This window comes from Equus przewalskii, chromosome 9, assembly GCF_037783145.1.
Source record: "Equus przewalskii isolate Varuska chromosome 9, EquPr2, whole genome shotgun sequence".
NCBI classification, from domain to species: domain Eukaryota; kingdom Metazoa; phylum Chordata; class Mammalia; order Perissodactyla; family Equidae; genus Equus; species Equus przewalskii.
Window position 1 is genome coordinate 33,817,060 of NC_091839.1, and position 19,239 is coordinate 33,836,298.

General features: G+C 38.4%; 1 protein-coding gene across 4 annotated transcripts in view; it reads left to right on the plus strand.

Annotated features, from left to right (window-relative positions):
* The window catches only part of TTK (TTK protein kinase), a 37,843-nt gene that overhangs the window by 8,296 nt on the left and 10,308 nt on the right, over positions 1-19,239 (plus strand). For 2 of the 4 annotated variants that reach the window (XM_008516290.2, XM_008516292.2), the window contains 9 exons: positions 458-572; positions 729-801; positions 895-989; positions 2,315-2,402; positions 3,468-3,588; positions 7,394-7,563; positions 11,425-11,561; positions 12,919-13,045; positions 15,680-15,772. In XM_008516290.2, the coding sequence (XP_008514512.1) occupies positions 458-572; positions 729-801; positions 895-989; positions 2,315-2,402; positions 3,468-3,588; positions 7,394-7,563; positions 11,425-11,561; positions 12,919-13,045; positions 15,680-15,772 (1,019 nt within the window). The remainder of the gene's footprint in view (positions 1-457; positions 573-728; positions 802-894; positions 990-2,314; positions 2,403-3,467; positions 3,589-7,393; positions 7,564-11,424; positions 11,562-12,918; positions 13,046-15,679; positions 15,773-19,239) is intronic. The other 2 variants (XM_008516294.2, XM_070559019.1) reach the window with 1 other exon arrangement.

A 19,239-nucleotide genomic window follows, 5' to 3' on the forward strand; every position in this document is an offset into this window, starting at 1 on the left:
TGATAGATTGCCCAACAAAAAAGGATTCAGGATAATATTTTATAGAAAAACATCATTTATCTAGAATAATCAAAATCTAAGATTAAATTTTAGATGTAAAGGAGGTAAGACTTTTAGAAGTAACAAAGTATTTTCTATCCTGTTGAAATTTTTGTCTTAGCTAATCAAACGCATGGATGACACGTTAAAATCAAGCCGATCAAAGCGAGAGAGTGACTTTTTGCTTTTGAGGAATAGAGTATGTGCCTTTACTCTGGGGAAACGATGATGCAGTTATGAAACAGTTGTGAAGCATAGTTAGAGAATTGTCTTGATAACATCTCCGTGTCTGCGTATCCTATTTGGGCACAGATGCTTACTATGAGTCGACTTTTTAAATACTCTTATTTGTAAGATTACTTTGTTGTGTATTCCTTATGTCTTTACAAATTTAATTACAATTTCAACATTTTTACAGCATCTACAGTATCAACTGCCCAGGAATCATTCCCCAGTTCACTTGGCCATCTACAGAATAAGAAGGTCAGCGGTGACTCCAGAGGACAGCCTGCTAAAGCCAGGTTTTTCTATGGGTGAGGACGCTGAATCAGTTTTTTAAATGTTTGCCATACATTATTTATATATCTACATATGTATTTTCATGTAACAGTGATAACAATGTTAGCAGTTAATGGCAATATGTTAATATTATTCTTTTAAAAAATTGACGGTATTTTCTTTCTATTTAGAGAGAACATGCCCCCTCAAGATGCAGAGATAGGTCATGGAAATCCTTTGAAACGATCAAACAAAACTAAACGGGTAAGTTATTTTTAATTAACTTTGATTAAAGTGGTAGTGGTGAGATCTTTGTTTATTCCTAGTTGGTTACTTAATCTTTCAAAACATTTTCAGTCGTGCCCATTTGGAAGAGTCCCTGTTAACCTTCTGAATAGCCCGGATTATCACGTGAAGACAGAAGGTGCAGTTGTTCCAAGTTTTACAAAAAGGTATGTTTGGGTTTGAATTTCTTAATTTGTTTTCAACACTTGATGATTGCCAGCAGAATGGTCTTAAAGTCTTTTACTCTGTAGTAGTAATTATGAGTAAATTTTTATTTAGTATTAAAGATTACCGAATCTCTAAATGCCGTCAGGGACAAAGGAATGAGTGGGGAATATGACTTTATTTTGCCTTTTCACTCATTAAAAATATTCATTAAAGGAACTATTAAAAAATTAGGAAACATAGAGGTAAAATAGTAAGTCAACACTGCAGACATCCCTGGGGTGAAAACCCGTGGTGTGTGCACATCTCTCAGTCGGCGGGCCCTGTGGGAGCCTCCTCCTGGCGTGTCTGGGCTCTCCATGGCAGGGTGGAGGGACGTCTGAGGACAGTTTCTTCCCCAGCTAGTTCAAGGAGAGAGCGGCTGGCAGGGGAAAGATCGTTCATTCATTCGTTTGCCTCAGAGCGATGATCCGGAAGTGGGGAGGGCAGGTGGAGAACGAAGTACTGTTCATCACATCCATTGGGTTCTCCTGCCTCCAACTTGGGTGGTTATTCCCTTCAAAGAAATGAGAATCTAGTATTGTAGCTTAGCTAAGGGGATTTTTTTCTGGTCTATTCTTAACTCTAATTACTATTTATAACGTTATTTCTATTGGAAATGACTCCTTGGATCCCAGAGAATCGTTTTGCAAGTAAACTTTAGAAATCTAACTGATTGTTTTTAGTTGTTGTCTTCTATACTTAAATTTCTGTTCTACTTAGGGCTTGACTAAATATTGATATTAAAAGAGCATTTTGGTTGTCAAGGGTAAGCTCCAGAATGTTATGAGGTGACTATTATCTTGTCATCTCCATTTCAAATACTTAGCTGATGAGTAAAGGAGACTTTGTCCCACTCCAAGAAAATAAAAACAAAGACAAACCAGCCATTTTCCTGGTGCTTGTGATAGACTGTGTGCCGCAAGTGTGGAGGCAGGAGGGTTTATGCCCAGGTCTCATCCTGGAGCTGCCTGTGGGTGGAGGTGTAGTTTCATACAGACTGCTGGTCCTTCTCCTTGCCCACGTTCGTACTTAACTCCGACTGTTGCTTATTAGGTGATGAAGTTGGCAGTCACCTCCTGCTGGTCTCTATCACTCCTGTCATTGCCCAGCAGCTAACTTAATCCCCTTTGTACTAGATTCATGTTATTTTAAAAAATATCTTTTCAAAATATTTTTTCAATTAAAAAGTGTACAAATTGTTAAAAAGCCAACTTTAAAATGGAAAAAATAACACACTGAAAAGATTAATTTCAAACTGACTATTATTTTATTTTGTGGGTAATAGACAGACCTCTGGATCAGAATCCCGAGATATGATTGTGCCCGGATCTAAATCAAGTGGAAATGATTCCTGTGAATTGAGAAATTTAAAGGTATTTCAATTTTTGAATCTATATGCAGCGAGGATTCCTGATTCAGGGTGCATGGAGCTTTTTCTGGGGAAGGGGTCCGTAGTTTATATGATGTCTCTAACAGTGCTCCTGAAGCCCCGGAGCTGCAGGAGCACGGGGAGGAAGTGGTAGAGAAGCCCTGGGCTCTCCAAGATTGAGGTGGTGGCGCGAGGACGGGCAGCCCCTGGGAGCCCTGGGAAGCGCGGCTGTCATGCGCGTGTGAGCAGACTACTTGGCCTGGGTTTGGGAGCGCCGAGGGAGCCGTTCCCCCAGCTTCTGTTTCTCGGCGGAGCAATCACGTGCTCTGGCCGGGCATCTTAGACGAAAAGGGGAGCGGAAATTGGGATGGGGCGGCGGTGAGGGCTTACACGCTCGACCCTGGCGTCAGGCTGCGGCGCTGCACCTGTGCGAACTTGGGAGACGGGAAGCGGTTTTAGCCCCGAGTGCCCTGATTTTTAGGGGTCTTACTATTCTTATCGGACTTGAGTTAAACCCCTGGCATCACAGTGTGGGGCTTTTCAATTTTATGTTCTTTCCTCCTCTTTTTCATGGTCTATGCTTTAAAATCATAATTTTAACTAATCACAGCTCTATTAGAGAAGAGTGCATAGTTGTGTCAAAAAGTTTACTTTCTGAATTTAGAATAACTACTTTCTTAGAATTATACAAATCTTAATTTTGACTAATGCTATTATTTTTGGTGATAGCATACAGTCATGGTAACAAAACAATGAAGCATGTTCTATATTGGGTTCTAACTTTCTGACTTCTCTTTTGTAAGTGAATATATTTTAGCAATTAATTAATATTTTCATTGAAAACGAATTGGCCAAATTTATAGTTACAGCCATTCCCATTGCTCTAGCCAATAATTCAAGAAGTCAGTCTTTGCTAAAGTCTGTGAGTCTACGTGTTATCATAATAGATAATTTTCCTGGTAGTATTTTCACATAGATGAGACATTAGTTTATTGAACAGTAAGACAGATTGGTACTAGTACTGTTTATGGGACTTTATTTTATTTGATATCTTATTCTTTTTATGTAGTCTGTTCAAAATATCCGTTCCAAGGAGGCCCTGATGTCAGATGGGAAGAGTTCTGAACTTAGTACTGATTCTATAACCCTGAAGAATAAAGCTGAATCAAGTCTTCTAACGAAATTGGAAGGTAAGAGTGACAAAATAGATAGACTTACTTCTTTAATTAAGAAAACCGCGTTAGGGACTGGCCTGGTGGCGTAGTGGTTAAGTTCACACACTCTGCTTAAGTGGTCCGAGGTTCACAAGTTCAGATCCTGGTCATGGACCTATGCACCGCTTATCAAACCATGCTGAGACAGTGTCCCACCTGCAAAATAGAAGATCGGCATAGATATTAGCTCAGCAACAATCTTCCTCAAGCAAAAAGAGGAAGATTGGCAACAGATGTTCACCTGGGGCCAATCTTCCTCACCACAAGAAGAAAAGAAAAGAAAAGAAAACCACTTCATTGTTTGTGAAAACTGACCAGCCACCTAAGAATTATGAGGTAAGACTGTGTCTGTATTCCTTTATCTTATATTTGAGTTAAATTATATAAAGTGTATGAAAAGTATTCAATTTTGTAGCAAAGGAGCTTATTTGCCTAAAAGGTTCATAAAAGGAAGAGCGGAGGGAAAATACAATGGAGCTGAGTAATTTTTCTTGGTTGGCTTGACGAATATTTTCTGGAAAGGACATAGAGGCTGTATTTATATGACAGTTCTCACTTTCCTCTTTTATCACATGTTTGATTTTCCACTATAGGTACCATGATAAATGTTCTAAGGATATATAAATAGATCAGATAGAGTCCCAAGGAGGTTGCCATCTCGTGTGGGAGATATGTGATAAATATATTGCTGGATAGAACATGGAACATGTCATGAGAACCACATGAATAAAGTTCAGTGAGAATTCAGAGGAAGGAGAAATTTGAGGAACTAATTTGCTTTAGAGGAAATAGGAAATATTTTGTGGAGGAGGAGAAGAAACTTGAACTGTTAGGATTTAAATAGGATGAAATAGCAGTGATAGAGTATTTCAGATGGAGACCATAGCATAAACAAAAGAGTAACACGCTTTAGGAACGAAAGATGGTCTAGTTCTGCTGAAAACTGTAACACAGGTCGTGTAGAAGTCGGAGAAGACTAGGTAGACTTTGAATGCCAGACTTTCATGTTTTATTTTTTTAAATGTCAGGGTACCATTAAAGATTTTTGAATAGGATCATAAGGTAGATGATCTTTATCCAAACAAAGCTTGCCAGATTGGATGTAATTTCTTTTTTTCTTTTAAATAGAACTGAGGAGGAACACGGGGACAAAGCTAGACTTGCCCCAGACTTGTTTTAATTTTCCTGGGACTTTCCCAGTTTTAGCCCTGAAAGTCCCATGTCCCAGGAAAGCCCCCAGTCCTGGGCAAACTGGGACAGCTAGTCACCCTAGAATAGTCTTTTTGCCATTGTTTTGATTGGGAATGGATTCCTGTTCCTAGATTTGGGGGAAACTTATCTTTTCATTGCATCTATTATAAACTGGTATGATTGAGAAATTCTTTATCAGACATGCTTGTTAGTACTAATCTGACACCTAATTTAGTGTTTTTAGGTGAATGCGTGTTGAGTGCCTACACTGTGCCAATAATACTTTATCATGTGGCAAAACTTAAGTCAGAAAACTGCCCAAATCTTAAGAGTAGAGCCCAGTGCAGTGCCCTTTCACGCCTCTGCCTTTCTTTCGAGTGTGTTCAGGATGGGTTGTCGGGCCACAGGGTATGTGCACACTCAGCTGTGTAGACAGTGCCAAACAGCCTTCAGAGAGGTTGTACGTTGATAGCAGGTGGCTCGCTCTTGCTCTGTATTCTTCCCATTTTATTTTTGGCTTTTAATTTTACACGTTCTGATGCTGCTAAGTGATACTTTGTTGTGGTTTTGATTTGCATTTCCCTGATGTCTAATGATGTTGAACATCTGTTTTATGTTTATTGGCCATTTGGATAACCTCTTGTGAAGTACTTGTTCAAGCGTCTTGGCAATTTTTCTACTGGGTTTTCTTTCTTTTTCTTATTGATTTTTAGGAGATATTTATATATTCTAGATACAAATCCTTTGTTGGATATATGTGTTACAGGCAACTTCCCCCATTTTGTGGTGAAGACTTTTGATAAAAGGAAATTCTTAATTTTCATGCAATTTAACTTATCAATCTTTTCCTTTTTGGTGAGTGTTTTCTGTCTTTAAATCTTTTCCTACTCCAAGATCATGAAGATATTTCCATGTAGTTCAGAAGGTTTATCATTTTACCTTTCATATTTAAACTTATATTCTTCCTAAATTTAATATTTGTGTATATGTAAGATCAAATGTCAAGATTCTTTTTTTTCCTATGTGGATATCCAGTTGACCTAGCAGCATTTATTGGAAAAGGCCTTCTTTTCCCTCCTGAGTTGTGTGAATGAGGCGCTCATACGTGCGATGCCTGGTTTTGGATTCCTCTCTGTTGTGTAGTTCCTTTGGTCTTTCTGCTAACACTTTCTTAATTACTACCATAAATCTTCGTATCTGTCAGTGTAAATCTTCCTGCTTTGTTCTTCAAGACTATTAGCTATTCTAGGCTGTCTGGATTTGCATATAAATATTAGAATCCATCAAATTCCACTTTGTAAAAAATGGGATCTTGATTAAGATCTAATTGGACAAATTAACATCTTAACAGCCCAATTTTCTAGGCTACTAACCTGACATATCCCTTCTTTCATTTAAGCAGTATTTAAAATATTACTGAGAGAATTGTTTTCTTTGTAGAGATTTTGCGTATCTTTTGCTAGAGTTATTCCTAGATATCTGATTTTTTTTTAATGCAATGGTAATGAATAGTATCTTTTTAAAAAAAATTTATCCTTTACTTTTTTGTTGCTGGTATATAAAAAATGCCACTGATTTTTGGTTACTGATCTTAGACACAGTGACATTGCTAAATTCACTGAATAATTCTCCTTTTTCTATAGATTCTTTCATGTTGTTTGAGAATAATAGAACATTTTTTTCCTTTCCAATTCTTTTCATTTTCATTTCTTTTCTTTGCTGTATTGCACTTAAGACCTCCAGTATAATGATGAATAGAAGGGATGATGGGTGGCATTGTCTCTTTCCTTATTTTAGAAGGAAGCTTTCAGTATTTTACTTTTAGTGTGGTAATTGCTGTAGTTTTTTGTAGCTACTCTTTTATTAACTATCAAAACAAAATGAGTTCTGTTTTATACCTATTTTACCATTAGTTTTTTTTGTGACTGGGTGTTGAACTTTTTCAGATGCTTTTTCTGTGTTTATTGAATTGATCATATTTTTTTTCTCTATTCTCTTATGGCAAATTACATTGATTTTCACATGTTAAGCAAATTTTGCATTTAGGAATAAACCCAACTTGGTTGTAATTTATTATCCCTTTTGTATATTGAGTGCTAATATTTTGTTTAGGGGTTTTGCATCTATTATCATGAGAGTAATGGAATTTTGATAATCATAGAATATTAAATATATTGTTGAAGTTCTTTTAGAGACTCTTAAGAAAGTTAATTACAGGCTAATATAAGGTAAATTTTTTATTAAAAAGTGAGAGGTCTATGAAAAGTGATGAAATAGCTTCTTTTTATTTGTAAGACTTTATTACATGTATTTTTTAAAATTTTATTTATTTACTTAGTTGTTTACTGGTAAAGACCAGAAGGATTTAAATCCAGAATGGTCTCTGACAAAGCTATAAGTCATGCTTTAGGAAGACAGCTGTATTGCAGCTTTGTAAAATTGACTTGCTAAAAGCAAATTGTTAGCACCTGGCTTAAAGATGTTAATTTCTCTCTGTTTTTAAAAGCAAAATGCTAATATAGTTTGTAACATGTTCGATTGTTTAGGTTTAATTTTGTTATTATCAAATATTCTTGCCTTTTAATGACAGCAACAACAAGTAAAATTTCAGAAACTAAAGAGCATCAAGAACCAAAGTTTCCAGAAAGTAACCAGAAACAAGGGCAATCTAAGAGAAAGTTGGAATGTGTAAAGCAGAATCCTGCTGCCTCTTCAAATCAGTGGCAGATTCCGGAGATAACCCGAAAGGCTGATTCAGAGGTAACTTTTCCCCTCTAGGATAACGTTGCCACTGTTCATAATGTGATGATCACGTCAAATATTTTCTTCTTTTATTGAGCGCTTATGTATCATATTTTATGGAATAGTTTACTTAAGGGATGTTTTTTGTTATACACAAAACAATGATCAGTAACAGTCATAGATTCAGTAAGAGTAGATGTCAAGCTGAATCCTTTTCTATTTTTGGTAGTGTTTCTAGATTCCTCGTGGACTGGTACAGGGGTCAGCCAACTACAGCTATGGACCAAGTCTAGTTCCCAGCCAGTCTGTGTAAATAACATTTTCTTGGAACACAGCCATGCCCATTCCTTTATGTACTGTCTAGGGTTGCAAGTTGAGTTTGTAACAGAGACCACCTGGGCTATAAAGCCTAAAATGTTTACTCTTTTGCCATTTACAGAGAAGTATGCCAATCCCTGAACTGTGCAGTGCTGTACCAAAGCATTTGACTGTTTCCTATCATCATTCTCATAGATGACATAGAAAAATATAGAATGTAAAATGTATGTGAATTTATAACAGGTTGAATGATTATGCCTAGTGGCTGGGGGCTATTTCAGAAGGAATGATCTGGTGGAGTACCGGAGAGCCATCCGTATAGTCCACGCCATACTTTCCTCACTATTTCTTTTCAGCTATATTCTTTTTTATTTTTTTTGAGGAAGATTAGCCCTGAGCTAACTACTGCCAATCCTCCTCTTTTCTCTGAGGAAGACTGGCTCTAAGCTAACATCCGTGCCCATCTTCCTCTACTTTATACATGGGACAGCTACCACAGCATGGCTTTTGCCAAGTGGTGCCATGTCCGCACCCGGGATCCGAACTGATGAACCCTGGGCTACCGAGAAGCAGAACGTGCGAACTTAACCGCTGCACCACCAGGCTGGCGCCTCTTTTCAGCTATGTTCTAGCTCACTGGTTCTTAAACATTTTGAACTTGGGACTCCTATAGTCTCAATTACCAAGACCCATAGAGAACTTGTGTTTACGTAGCTTATATTTATCTGTATTTACTGTATTAAAAAGTAAAAGCAAGAAATTGTAAAAGTATTAATTTATTAAAATAACAATAATAAATGCATTACATGTGAATATAGATACACTTTTATGAAAAGTATTTTTCAAAGCAAAATAATTATAGTGAGAAGAGCAGCATTGTTTTACAATTTTTACAGTTTCCTTGTTGGTTGGCCTAACAGGATGCTGGATTCTTGTGTCTGCTTTTGCTTCAGTCTATTTCGTTATCACATGTCTTATAGCCTCAGAAAAACTCCAGTACACACTCAAGAAAGAATGAAAGGGAAAAAGGCAAATGATGTCTTAGTATTACTATGAAATGGTTTTAACCTCTCAGACACTGAAAGGTGTCTCTCCCGCCCCACCCCTGGTTTTCCTGGATTACTCTTTGAGAACCACTGATCTAAGTAATGACATAGATAACAAATGTTAGATGATGAGAATCCTGACAGGTTGCATCATAGATCGTATAAACCAACATCTTTTTCTTTTTAAAGCTTGTGAGCCAATAGGCTGGTAAGGTGACTCAAAAGCATTTATTTGTCACTAGAGACGTGCAAATCAAAACCACAGTGAGACACTGCTTCACATCCACTAAGATGGTTATAGTTAAAAAGAGATAATAACAAGTGTCGGTGAGGATGTGGATAAATGGAGCCCTCATACACTGCCAGTGAGAATGTAAAACGGTGCAGTCACTTGAAAAATGGTACGGCAATAAAAGTTAAAAAGACAGTTACCATATGATCCAGCAATTCTACTCATAGGTGTATACTTGAGAGAATTGATAATGTATATATCTACACAAAACTTGCACATGGATGTTCATAGCTGCGTTATTCATAATTGCCAAAAGGTGGAAAAACCCAAATATCCATCGATTGATGAGTGAATAAACAAAATGTACATTCATACAAAGGAAATAATATTCAATAATAAAAAGTAATGAAGTACTGATGCATGCTGTAACATGAGTGAATCTTGAAAACATGCTGAGTGAATGAAGCTCATCACAAAGGGCCACCTATAGCGTGATCCCATTTATACGAAGTGTCCAGAACAGGCAAATCCATAGAGACAGAAAGTAGATTAGTGGTTTCCAGGGACTGGAAGGAGTGAGGAATGGGGAGTGACTGCTAATGGGTACAGAGTTTCTTCCTAGGATAATAAAGTGTTCTGTAACTATATGGTGGTGATGATTGCACAACTCTTGTGAATATATTAAAACCACTGAGTAGTACACTTAGGGGGAAAAAAAAGAAAGAAACTGGGCAGTTTCCCAAGGTGACTGCTTTTCCAGTGGCCCTCTCAGGTGGAGGGTTTTTTTGTCTCATGTCTCTTACCTTATAGCCACAAACTACCCATTGCTATGTCCAGACCGTTTCTTCTCTTTCTTGCAAAAGATCTGCCCTTTGAGGCGTCTGCCTGCCTGCCTTGTTGCTGTCATCTCTGAACATCCTAGTGACTCCCATCATGCCTTGAAGACATTAGGCTCTGGATCACTTCTGTCTGCTTCAACAACTGTCATCATTTTTGTTGGCTTCTGTTCCCTGTGTATCCTTAGTCCTATACCTGACCTCCAAATTCATAACTTTTTCCTCTATCACAACTATTTCCTTAATTTCACTTTAGCTTCTCATTACTATGTCTTCAATTCTGATCTCCAAAATCTCAAATGCAAATGTTCTACTCTGTGACCACCATTTTTTTTTTGCTTTCCTTGGTTAATGATCTTAGTACGACAGTTTCTCACAACCATCCTGACCACTGATCCAAATACATATATATATAAGGAAATCTTACATGAAATGGAAAATTTATCCAGGAAAAGAGATATAGTGTCCATGCCAGCTATTTTCAAAAACTTAAAGGACTGAAATGTAGAAAGTGTAATAGATTTAGACATTGTGGTTCTTGAGAGCATAATATGGACCAGTGGGTTGAAATTATAATAGAGAAACTGATTTAATCTAAATATCTGCAATACTTTCTAATGACTAAAGGTTGTCTCTAAATTTGAGTGAAACTCCTTGGACAGTAGAATCCTCAGTTACTAAGTGTTCAAGCAAAATGTGGTTCTCTATCTGGTGGAGATGCCGCAGAGCAAGGGTTGGCACACTTTTTCTGTAAAAGATTAGTAGGCTTTGCAGGCCAGACGGTCACTGTTGCAACTACTTGACTCTACCTTTATAGCATGAAAACAGCCATCAACGATATGTAACCAAATGGGCATCGCTGCATTCCAGTGAAACTTTATTTGCAAAAATAGGCAGTGGGCTGCCAACTGCCAGTCTCTGTTGTAGAGGATGTTCATTCGTCATTGCTTTGAGATTTGTATGAGATAAATTTTACAGGCTCTGTCTCTTATGAGGGAGAAGAGCACTAGATAGGTATTTGCCATTTCAAATTTTGCTAAATAATTACTATTTGGTCATTTTAACATAAGGTGGACAATGTGGTTTTATTGATTAAAGAAAGCTTAGTTTTCAGAAGCACAGAGTACTTATTTAGATTATGAAAGTTCGGTACTGGTTACATTAGCCCTGAAGGGGGAGGACATCAGACCCTGTTTTGTTAAACAATATTTGTGCCTTCCCTCTGGTTGTAATCCCTTTGAGCAGAATATAACAGGCTTAAGAATTTAGAGTAAAAGAGCTATACTAAAAAGTTATTGAAAGTCTGACTACACGTCTACCTATTTTAGCATGCTTTTGTATTTCATAATTTTGTTACTTACTTTTATAAGTTACAGTGTTTATAAGACTATTCAACAGGTGACTAACTTAAAATCTCTAAATCGTAATGTTTTTTATTTTGATTTAGCAGAAACAAACCACTTTTGAGCAACCTGGCTTTTCCATTTCAAAGCAGTCACCCCCAATATCAGCACCTAAATGGATTGATCCAAAATCTGTTTGTAAGACGCCCAGCAGCAGCAGCTTGGATGATTACATGAGCTGGTAATTGCTTTGGCTCGTAGCTTGGTATGATAGAAATAACATGGGCTTTGGGGCCAAATAGATCTGAATCCTGCTCTGTTACTTTAAAGACTTTCCAAATTCATATTACTTTTTACTTTTCTCAGCATCAGTTTTTTCATCTGTAAAATAGGGAGAGGAAGGTGGCTGTAATATATTTTTAAGGATTTTTGTGAAAGTCTCTGTCATATTGTAATGTGTACCTACAACCTATAAATAAGCGTGTAAAACTTCCTGATTATCATCCGTTGCCACCTGGATACCTCTCTGTCATGGAGAGAGATGTTTAGAGGTGAGCATTCCTAGAGCAGATAAAGGGTGGGTACATTTTATAGCAAAGGAGGTGTTAATCAGAGTGTGATAGTTTCTGAAAAAGCTTGGTTGTACAGGTCACATAGTTCTGAGGGTGTTCAAGGGTATAGGATTTGAGTGGAGGGGAATGAGGGGTGAGTGAAGAGATGGGATGGTCAGTGCTGACTGACGGGAAACAGCGATATTGCAAGAGCAAATTAGTGATATTTCAAAGAGAGGAAATAAAGAGAGGTGGCACATGATATCCTTGAACAAGTGATTATATTTTTAATGTCTTAGAGGATGACTCAAGTCCATGATGACTTTTGCTGTTTATTTTCACAATGTAATCTTGATCTCACTTACAACTGGCCTTAGAAGTTTTATAACCTAATCTCTTACCTATTTAATACAATTTTGCTATATATTACCTCATTTTATTATACTTAGAATAGTTTACAGCATGATTGCTAACTAAAATAGTGATATAGTTATTTCTTGTGAAATTAGATTATTTATTGTCCACAAATATTTGGGAACTCCTTTGTGCCAAGCACTGTGCTGGGTGTTGAGGCTACAGCAGTGTCTAAGACAAGCAGAGCACGAAGGTGAGCTGCACACTTGCAAGCTCAGGGGCCAAATTCCTCTGATGTAATTGGCTTTCAGATCTCTCTAGTAGGCTGTTGTAGAATCTTATTGTTAAAAAGCACTCAGACAATCTGTGATCAGCAAGGGACTCACCTTTGCCTTGGCTAAGTTCTTATAAAATAACCCCAACTCCGTATTTTAAATGCCATCTTACTTATTTTACTAACAGGAATTTCTTGTCTGAGGGACAAAAGTTACTTTCCGAAGGAATTTCCCCAAAATAAAATTTCTGGTTATGGTATATCTAGAATACATGATTCAGTTATACTGTGAAGACTGACTTGGATTCTGTTTGATGGAACACGTTTAAATTTATATTGACACCTTAAAATCACACAAAAACTAAATCAGTATCTTGCTTTTAAAATTTTAATGTTTTAAATTTAAAAATCTCTCCTAGTTTTAGAACTCCAGTTGTAAAGAATGACTTTCCATCTGCTTGTCAGTTGTCAACACCTTACAGCCAACTCGCCTGTTTCCAGCAGCCACCGGGGCAGATCCCCATTACGCCACTTCAGCATTTACAGGTTCGATAAGCTTTATTTATGATGGTGTATGTCAGGTATGGTCTATTTCGTAGATTTTATTCCTACAGCATCTAGTTGTTAGGAAAGGACTTGTTGTTGAAAGTTGTTAGGACTTACCCATTCTTAGTCCCATTAGGTAACACTTTTCTTATATCTTGGTACGGGCGCCTCGTGGCTTTGAGAGGTTAGTTATTGAGGAAGCTAATGAAGGTTTTTCATTAACTAGGCTGGAGGGTCCAGTTTGAGGAGCTGAATAAAATTTCTCCTAATCTACGTTACTTTTTAATCCACTTAACTATTTAAGCCAGCTGTTAGTAAGCAGCCTCGTTTCATTGGCTGATTAACATACAAGTAAATTTTGAAGAATATCAGGATACAATATGAGATGCTACTAGAATATATTATAAAGTAATTGTTCTAAAATAAGAGAAAAAATCTTTTGCTGGTGAGGCAACTGCTTGCCATCTGGAGAGTTAATTTAAGCCCTCTCCTGATGTCCATAACTGAAATCTGCTCTCTGAGAAGCAGCTTAATCAGGCAAGAAGCAGGGGCCTCGAGGGGAGACGGGCTAGCCCTGAATCTCGGCCTCACTGCTCACCAGCTGTGTGACCTCGTCAAATTAACTGAAACTCTCTGCGCCCATTTCAACATCTGAAATGGGGATAATAAAGCTACCTACCCCATAGGATGACTGTGAAGATTAAATTAGTTAATATAGATATATGTAACTCTTACGACAGAGCCTGGTGCTTAGTAAATAGTACAAGTTAGCAGCAATTGTTATTTAAATAAAACAGCAAAAAGACAGCACAAATAGTTAACTGTACAAATCAAGACATTAGAAAATTAGCTGAAAGAAGATAGAACAATGGTTATCGGGCTGGAGGGGCAGGAGGAATGGGGAGGTGTTTAATGGACACAGAGTTTCAATAGGAGATGATGACAGGTTCTGGAGATGGATGGTGGTGATGGTTGCACAAGAATGTGAATGTATTTAATGGCATTGAATTATACACTTAAAAATGGTTAAAATGGGAAATTTTATGTGTATTTTGCCACAATTAAAAAAATAACGGAACAAAAAAAATTAGCTGACGATAGATTATACTAAATATGGAAAGAGGTAATGGTGTTTTAAGGATTGATGCAGTATAATAAATTACAAAGGAGGAAAAGAAAGATGATCAGGTTTGCCCACACATTCATTCAAAACACATTTATTGAGCTATTACTCATGTCAGGCCCTATTTGAGTTGAAATCTAGACGTCAGGTTGGAGAAGACCAAGTGAAGGGGCCAGAGGGAGCCTTCTAGAAGAGGCCAGTGTCAGGAGGGAACTTAAAAAGAGGCCCGAGTGTGGGTGGAGCCCAGGAAGCAGGACGGGTGATCCTTAGGGTTCCACTGGGCCCTTTAAGTTTTATCCCAAGAGGGATGATCGTAAGCTGTGGGGCAGATTGGAGCAGGGAAGTGAAATTTTCTTATCTGCATTTTGAAAACATGACTCAGGCCACAGTGAGGATGGATGGACTGAGGGGGTGTGGGATGTGCTGTGTAGGAAACCGAACTTCACGTTGCTGTTGAATCAGAAATGTCAGGATTCCTGTACTCTAAAAACTGTAAGCAGTCAGGCGAGAAAGACGTTGAACTGCTTTCTTCTCTCTCAGAAGTTTTTATTTTAAGTCTGAGAGGAAGCACCGAAAGGAAGTTGAGTGGGGGACCTTGGTGAAATTACAACTTAATGAAAAATAGCAGGTGCATCGTTCAAAGCCTGATATTTTCTTACAGAAAACATATTTCACGACTCAACAGTGTCTCTCAACTTTAGACGTTGAAGAAATTAGAATCCTTGTCTTTTGTATTATATGGAAGGGGATTGAGAGAAATTCTACTATTTGGGATCTAAAGCAAGACTTAGTTACATTGAGGTTTATTCAGACTTGTTTCAACTTGGTAATCAGCTCATCAGACACTCTGTGTGTTCCAGCTTCCTTGTCAGCTCAGAGTCAGTCCTCTCATAACGCTCCATCTGTTCAAAGCATTTGCAGGTCCACAGAGGCCCCAGCGTAAGGGAAGGGAAGAAGGGGCAAGTCGTACAGTGCAGCCGTTAAAGTTTGCTGAGGAGGATGTTGAACGTCACCCAGCAGAAAGGGGGCATGCTAAAATTTGTGTTTGTCTGACTGACTCTGGAGCTCTTAGCACCTTAGAACACTGCTTCCCTTATAATATAATGCTAAGTGGGGAAAAAGAACCCAGATATAATTGTGTGTTTACATTTGTATGTATGTAAGTAAAGCGGTATATGGAAGAAAAAAGAATAGATAAGAACAGAAAAATGATAGCTTATGAGTTTGTATGTTGGACATTGAATGTTTCCTTTCCCCTTAAATCTTCCATTTATGTATTGATGTTGAGAAGTAAAGCTGAGTTAGAAGGAAACCTTGGAAGTTTGTCTATATATTAATTTCATACGTTTATTTCTTTGACTAAAGTATGTAAATTCCCTCTTTAAAATATTGTGACAAATATCTAATTACTTAAGATTTTAGATAATTTCAAAATTGGAAGCATTTCACAGTGGCAAAATTGGAGGAATATTTTTTGAACCTTTGAACCCTTATATATTTTAATTATTTAGATTTCAGCATCCTCTTCAACAAATGAGTGCATTTCAGTTAAAGGAAGAATTTATTCCATATTGAAGCAGATAGGAAGTGGAGGTTCAAGTAAGGTATGTATCCTAAATATTTAAGAAATGAATAAAAATATTTTGAACTATCCCTTTTTTGTCCTTTTTACCCTTTTGTTCTCTTTTTTCTTAACTTCTAGGAGCCCATATTGCCCTTGAGTCAAAGATTCTTCCCATCCCCTGCTCCCATCCCCTTCCCCTCTACAAATGATGTCTCTCTGTGGACCTACCTCTTAGATGTGGTTCTCTGCTCTTCCTCCATTGTCCCGTGCTTCCAGGTTTCTTCTTTAGTAACATTAACATTGACTTGGGGTGACAAATGACAGCTATGTATTATCACAGAAGAATCTTTCTAAGTCAGACCGTGATGTAAATACTAACTAATGTGCTTAGAACAATTTAGCAAAGTTTTTGACTAGCGGAATTTGTTTTGTTTAGAGTTTTTCATTTCAAAAACCGAGTTTAGTCTGGAATTGGAATAGATCATTTCCTAAATGTGTCTGAGTTCCAGCTTTATGTGGTTCTAATTCTCTTGATGGAAGGCGTCTCAACAGAGTTGTCTAAACTTACCTTCTTCAGTTCTTCTCATTATATTCTCTTAAATCTACTTAGGTCAGGTGTTTACCCTCATCACTCACCAAAACAGGTGTTATCAGGATCACCAGTGACCTCCATAGTTTTGCCAAATCCATCTCTTGGCTTCTGTTTGGGATTATTTAACTTAGCAGCGTTTGAGACAGTTGATTCTTCTTCTCTCATTGAGTCTTTTTTCTTCCACTTGGGCTCTCTGTTTTCCTCTCTCCAGCTGGCCTTTCCTTTCAGTCTCCCTCAGTCCCTGATCTCAGCGGTGCAGTGCCCCAGAGCTCGGTCCCTGACCTTTTCTTCTCTCCAAGCTCACTCACTCCTTGGTGTTCTCATCCAGTCTCGTGGTTTTAAATACCGTATATATGCTGACTACTCCCAAGCTTAGATTCCCTGCTCAGACCTTTCTTTGAATTCCTGACTTGTATTTCCAAATTGACTGCTCAGCATCTCTTTTTGGGTATCCACTCGATATTTAAAACTTACTATGTCCCAAACATAATTCTTACTCCATAGTGTTTTAGATTTCAGTAAATGGCAACCCCATTCTTCCACTTGCCAGGCCACAAACCCTGGAGTCCTCATTGACTCGTGTTACTCACACACACATCCAGCCAATCAGCAAGTCTTGTTGGTTCTACCTCAAAGTATATCCAGAATCTGCCTGTTTCTCTTCACCTCCACTATTATCACTTTGGTCGAAGTAACCAAAGTGATCATTTTTTCACCTACATTGTCACAGTAGCCTCCTTGCTAGTCTTAGTCTCATTGACTTGTCCTTGCTCTCCTGGTCTACTTTAATGTAAGAGTCGACTTTCCTCCAGATATCCTCACGTCTTTGCTCAAGTATCTTCTCAATCAGTCCTTCCTTGACCATGCTCTTTAAAACTGCAACTCCCATCTTCCGATGCAGGTGAGCGCCATTCCCCTCTCCTGCTTTATTTCTCTCTGCGGCTTACCTTCTAACACGCTCTGTAATTGGCTTAGTTTGTTGTTTGTGTGCCCATGCGTTTGAACGTGGGTTCTGTCAGGACAGGGATGTCTGATGTGCTCGATGATGTTTGCTCCATCATCTGGGGTAGTGCCTAGAACCTAACAGACTGAAGCGTTTTCTGAGTGAACGAACTCTCCCTCCTCAGCTGTTTTGGTATAAGTTGGTAAGGATGATACATGAAACAAAGCCTGTGGCTTCATTTTGTTTTACTCTAATTTTCTAAGCCAGTTCACAATAACTAGACTTGCTTGAGACTGTCTTGTTAACTTATTACAAATAAGGTATGTACATAATCATGTGTAGCAATTGTTCAATAATTAGTTTCTTGTCTTTATGCATCTCCCTTATTCTTTCTTTTGCCTCACATTTCGGGCATGGGAATAAAGGGACAATGCAGTTGATTTTTTTTTTTTTTTTTTTTGAGGAAGATTAGCCCTGAGCTAACATTCACTGCCAATTCTCTTTGCTGAGGAAGACTGGCACTGAGCTAACATCCGTGCCCATCTTCCTCTACTTTATATGTGGGGTGCCTGCCACAGTGTGGTTTGATAAGCAGTGCATAGGTCCGTGCCTGGGATCTGAATGGGCAAACCCTGGGCCGCCAAAGCAGGGTGCGTGAACTTGACTGCTATGCCACTGGGCCAGCCTCTATTTTTTTTTGGGGGGGGGGGTTGAGGAAGATTGGCTCTGAACTAACATCTGTTGCCAATCTTCCTCTTTTTGCTTGAGGAAGATTGTTGTTCAGCAGCATCTATGCCAGTCTTCCTCTATTTTGTATGTAGGACACCATCTCAGCATGGCTTGATGAGTGGTGCATAGGTCCTCACCCAGGATCCAAACCCGTGCACCCTGGGACACCAAAGCGGAGCACATGAACTTAACCACTACACCACCAGGCCGGCCCCAATTGATTTTTATCAATATATCTGAATCACCTGATTTGGTTGCTTTACTAGAAATTCTTTGGTTAATATTTAGTGCTTACTAGTTATTTGGCTGTATTTTAATAGTGTTAAGGTGAAATATTTATTAATGTAATGTTTTCAGAGAATGTAGACTAATCTTAAGAATGTTTTAAACATTTTTTCTTCGGAGCTTTTCAAAAGGTCACAGGGCTAATAGAAATGGTCGAAGACAGTGGCTTTTCTGGTTCTTTCAGTAACTTCCCATGAGGCTGACAAATGATGACTGGCGCTGTCTCTGAAATGGAAAGAAGGCCTACCCAGTCCAGCTCATCTGTTATTGCTGGAGTTTTGCCAGAGCAGGGACGATGGGGGAGTGAAAGCATATACATGCAAAAAGTTGATTAAAAGTTTTCATTTTATCAAAAATGTTGAGATCCTATTATATGAATAGTTTTAAGATCCTGCAAATCTTTTTTTCTAATATACATGACAACTTGAATCTGTTTTTTTTAAATTATTTATTTATTTGAGGAAGATTAGCCCTGAGCTAACATCCACTGCCAATCCCCCTCTTTTTGCTGAAGAAGACTGGCCCTGAGCTAACATCCGTGCCCATCTTCCTCTACTTTATATGTGGGACACCTCCCACAGCATGGCTTGCCAAGCAGTGCCATGTCCGCACCCGGGACCTGAACTGCTGAACCCTGGGCTACCAAAGCAGAACGTGCACACTTAGCCGCTGCGCCACCAGGCGGGCCCCTGGAATCTATTTTAAAATGTCCCCTGTATTCTGTCCGACCGTGTCTAATGATGGCGGCTCTCATGTGCTGCTCTCCAGACTGTGCTTGCAGTCATCCTACGACCCACGTGCGACGTACTGCTAATACTTTGCTCTCTCAGAGGCTGGTAGCTTGCCCAGGTTAGGTTGCTGTTAAGGGGGGAGCTCGAACTCAAATGCCGGTATTTCCTTCTAATCTTTCTTGAATTTTTAATCCTATATTTTGTTTCAGTGTGTTCTGTAATCTTTA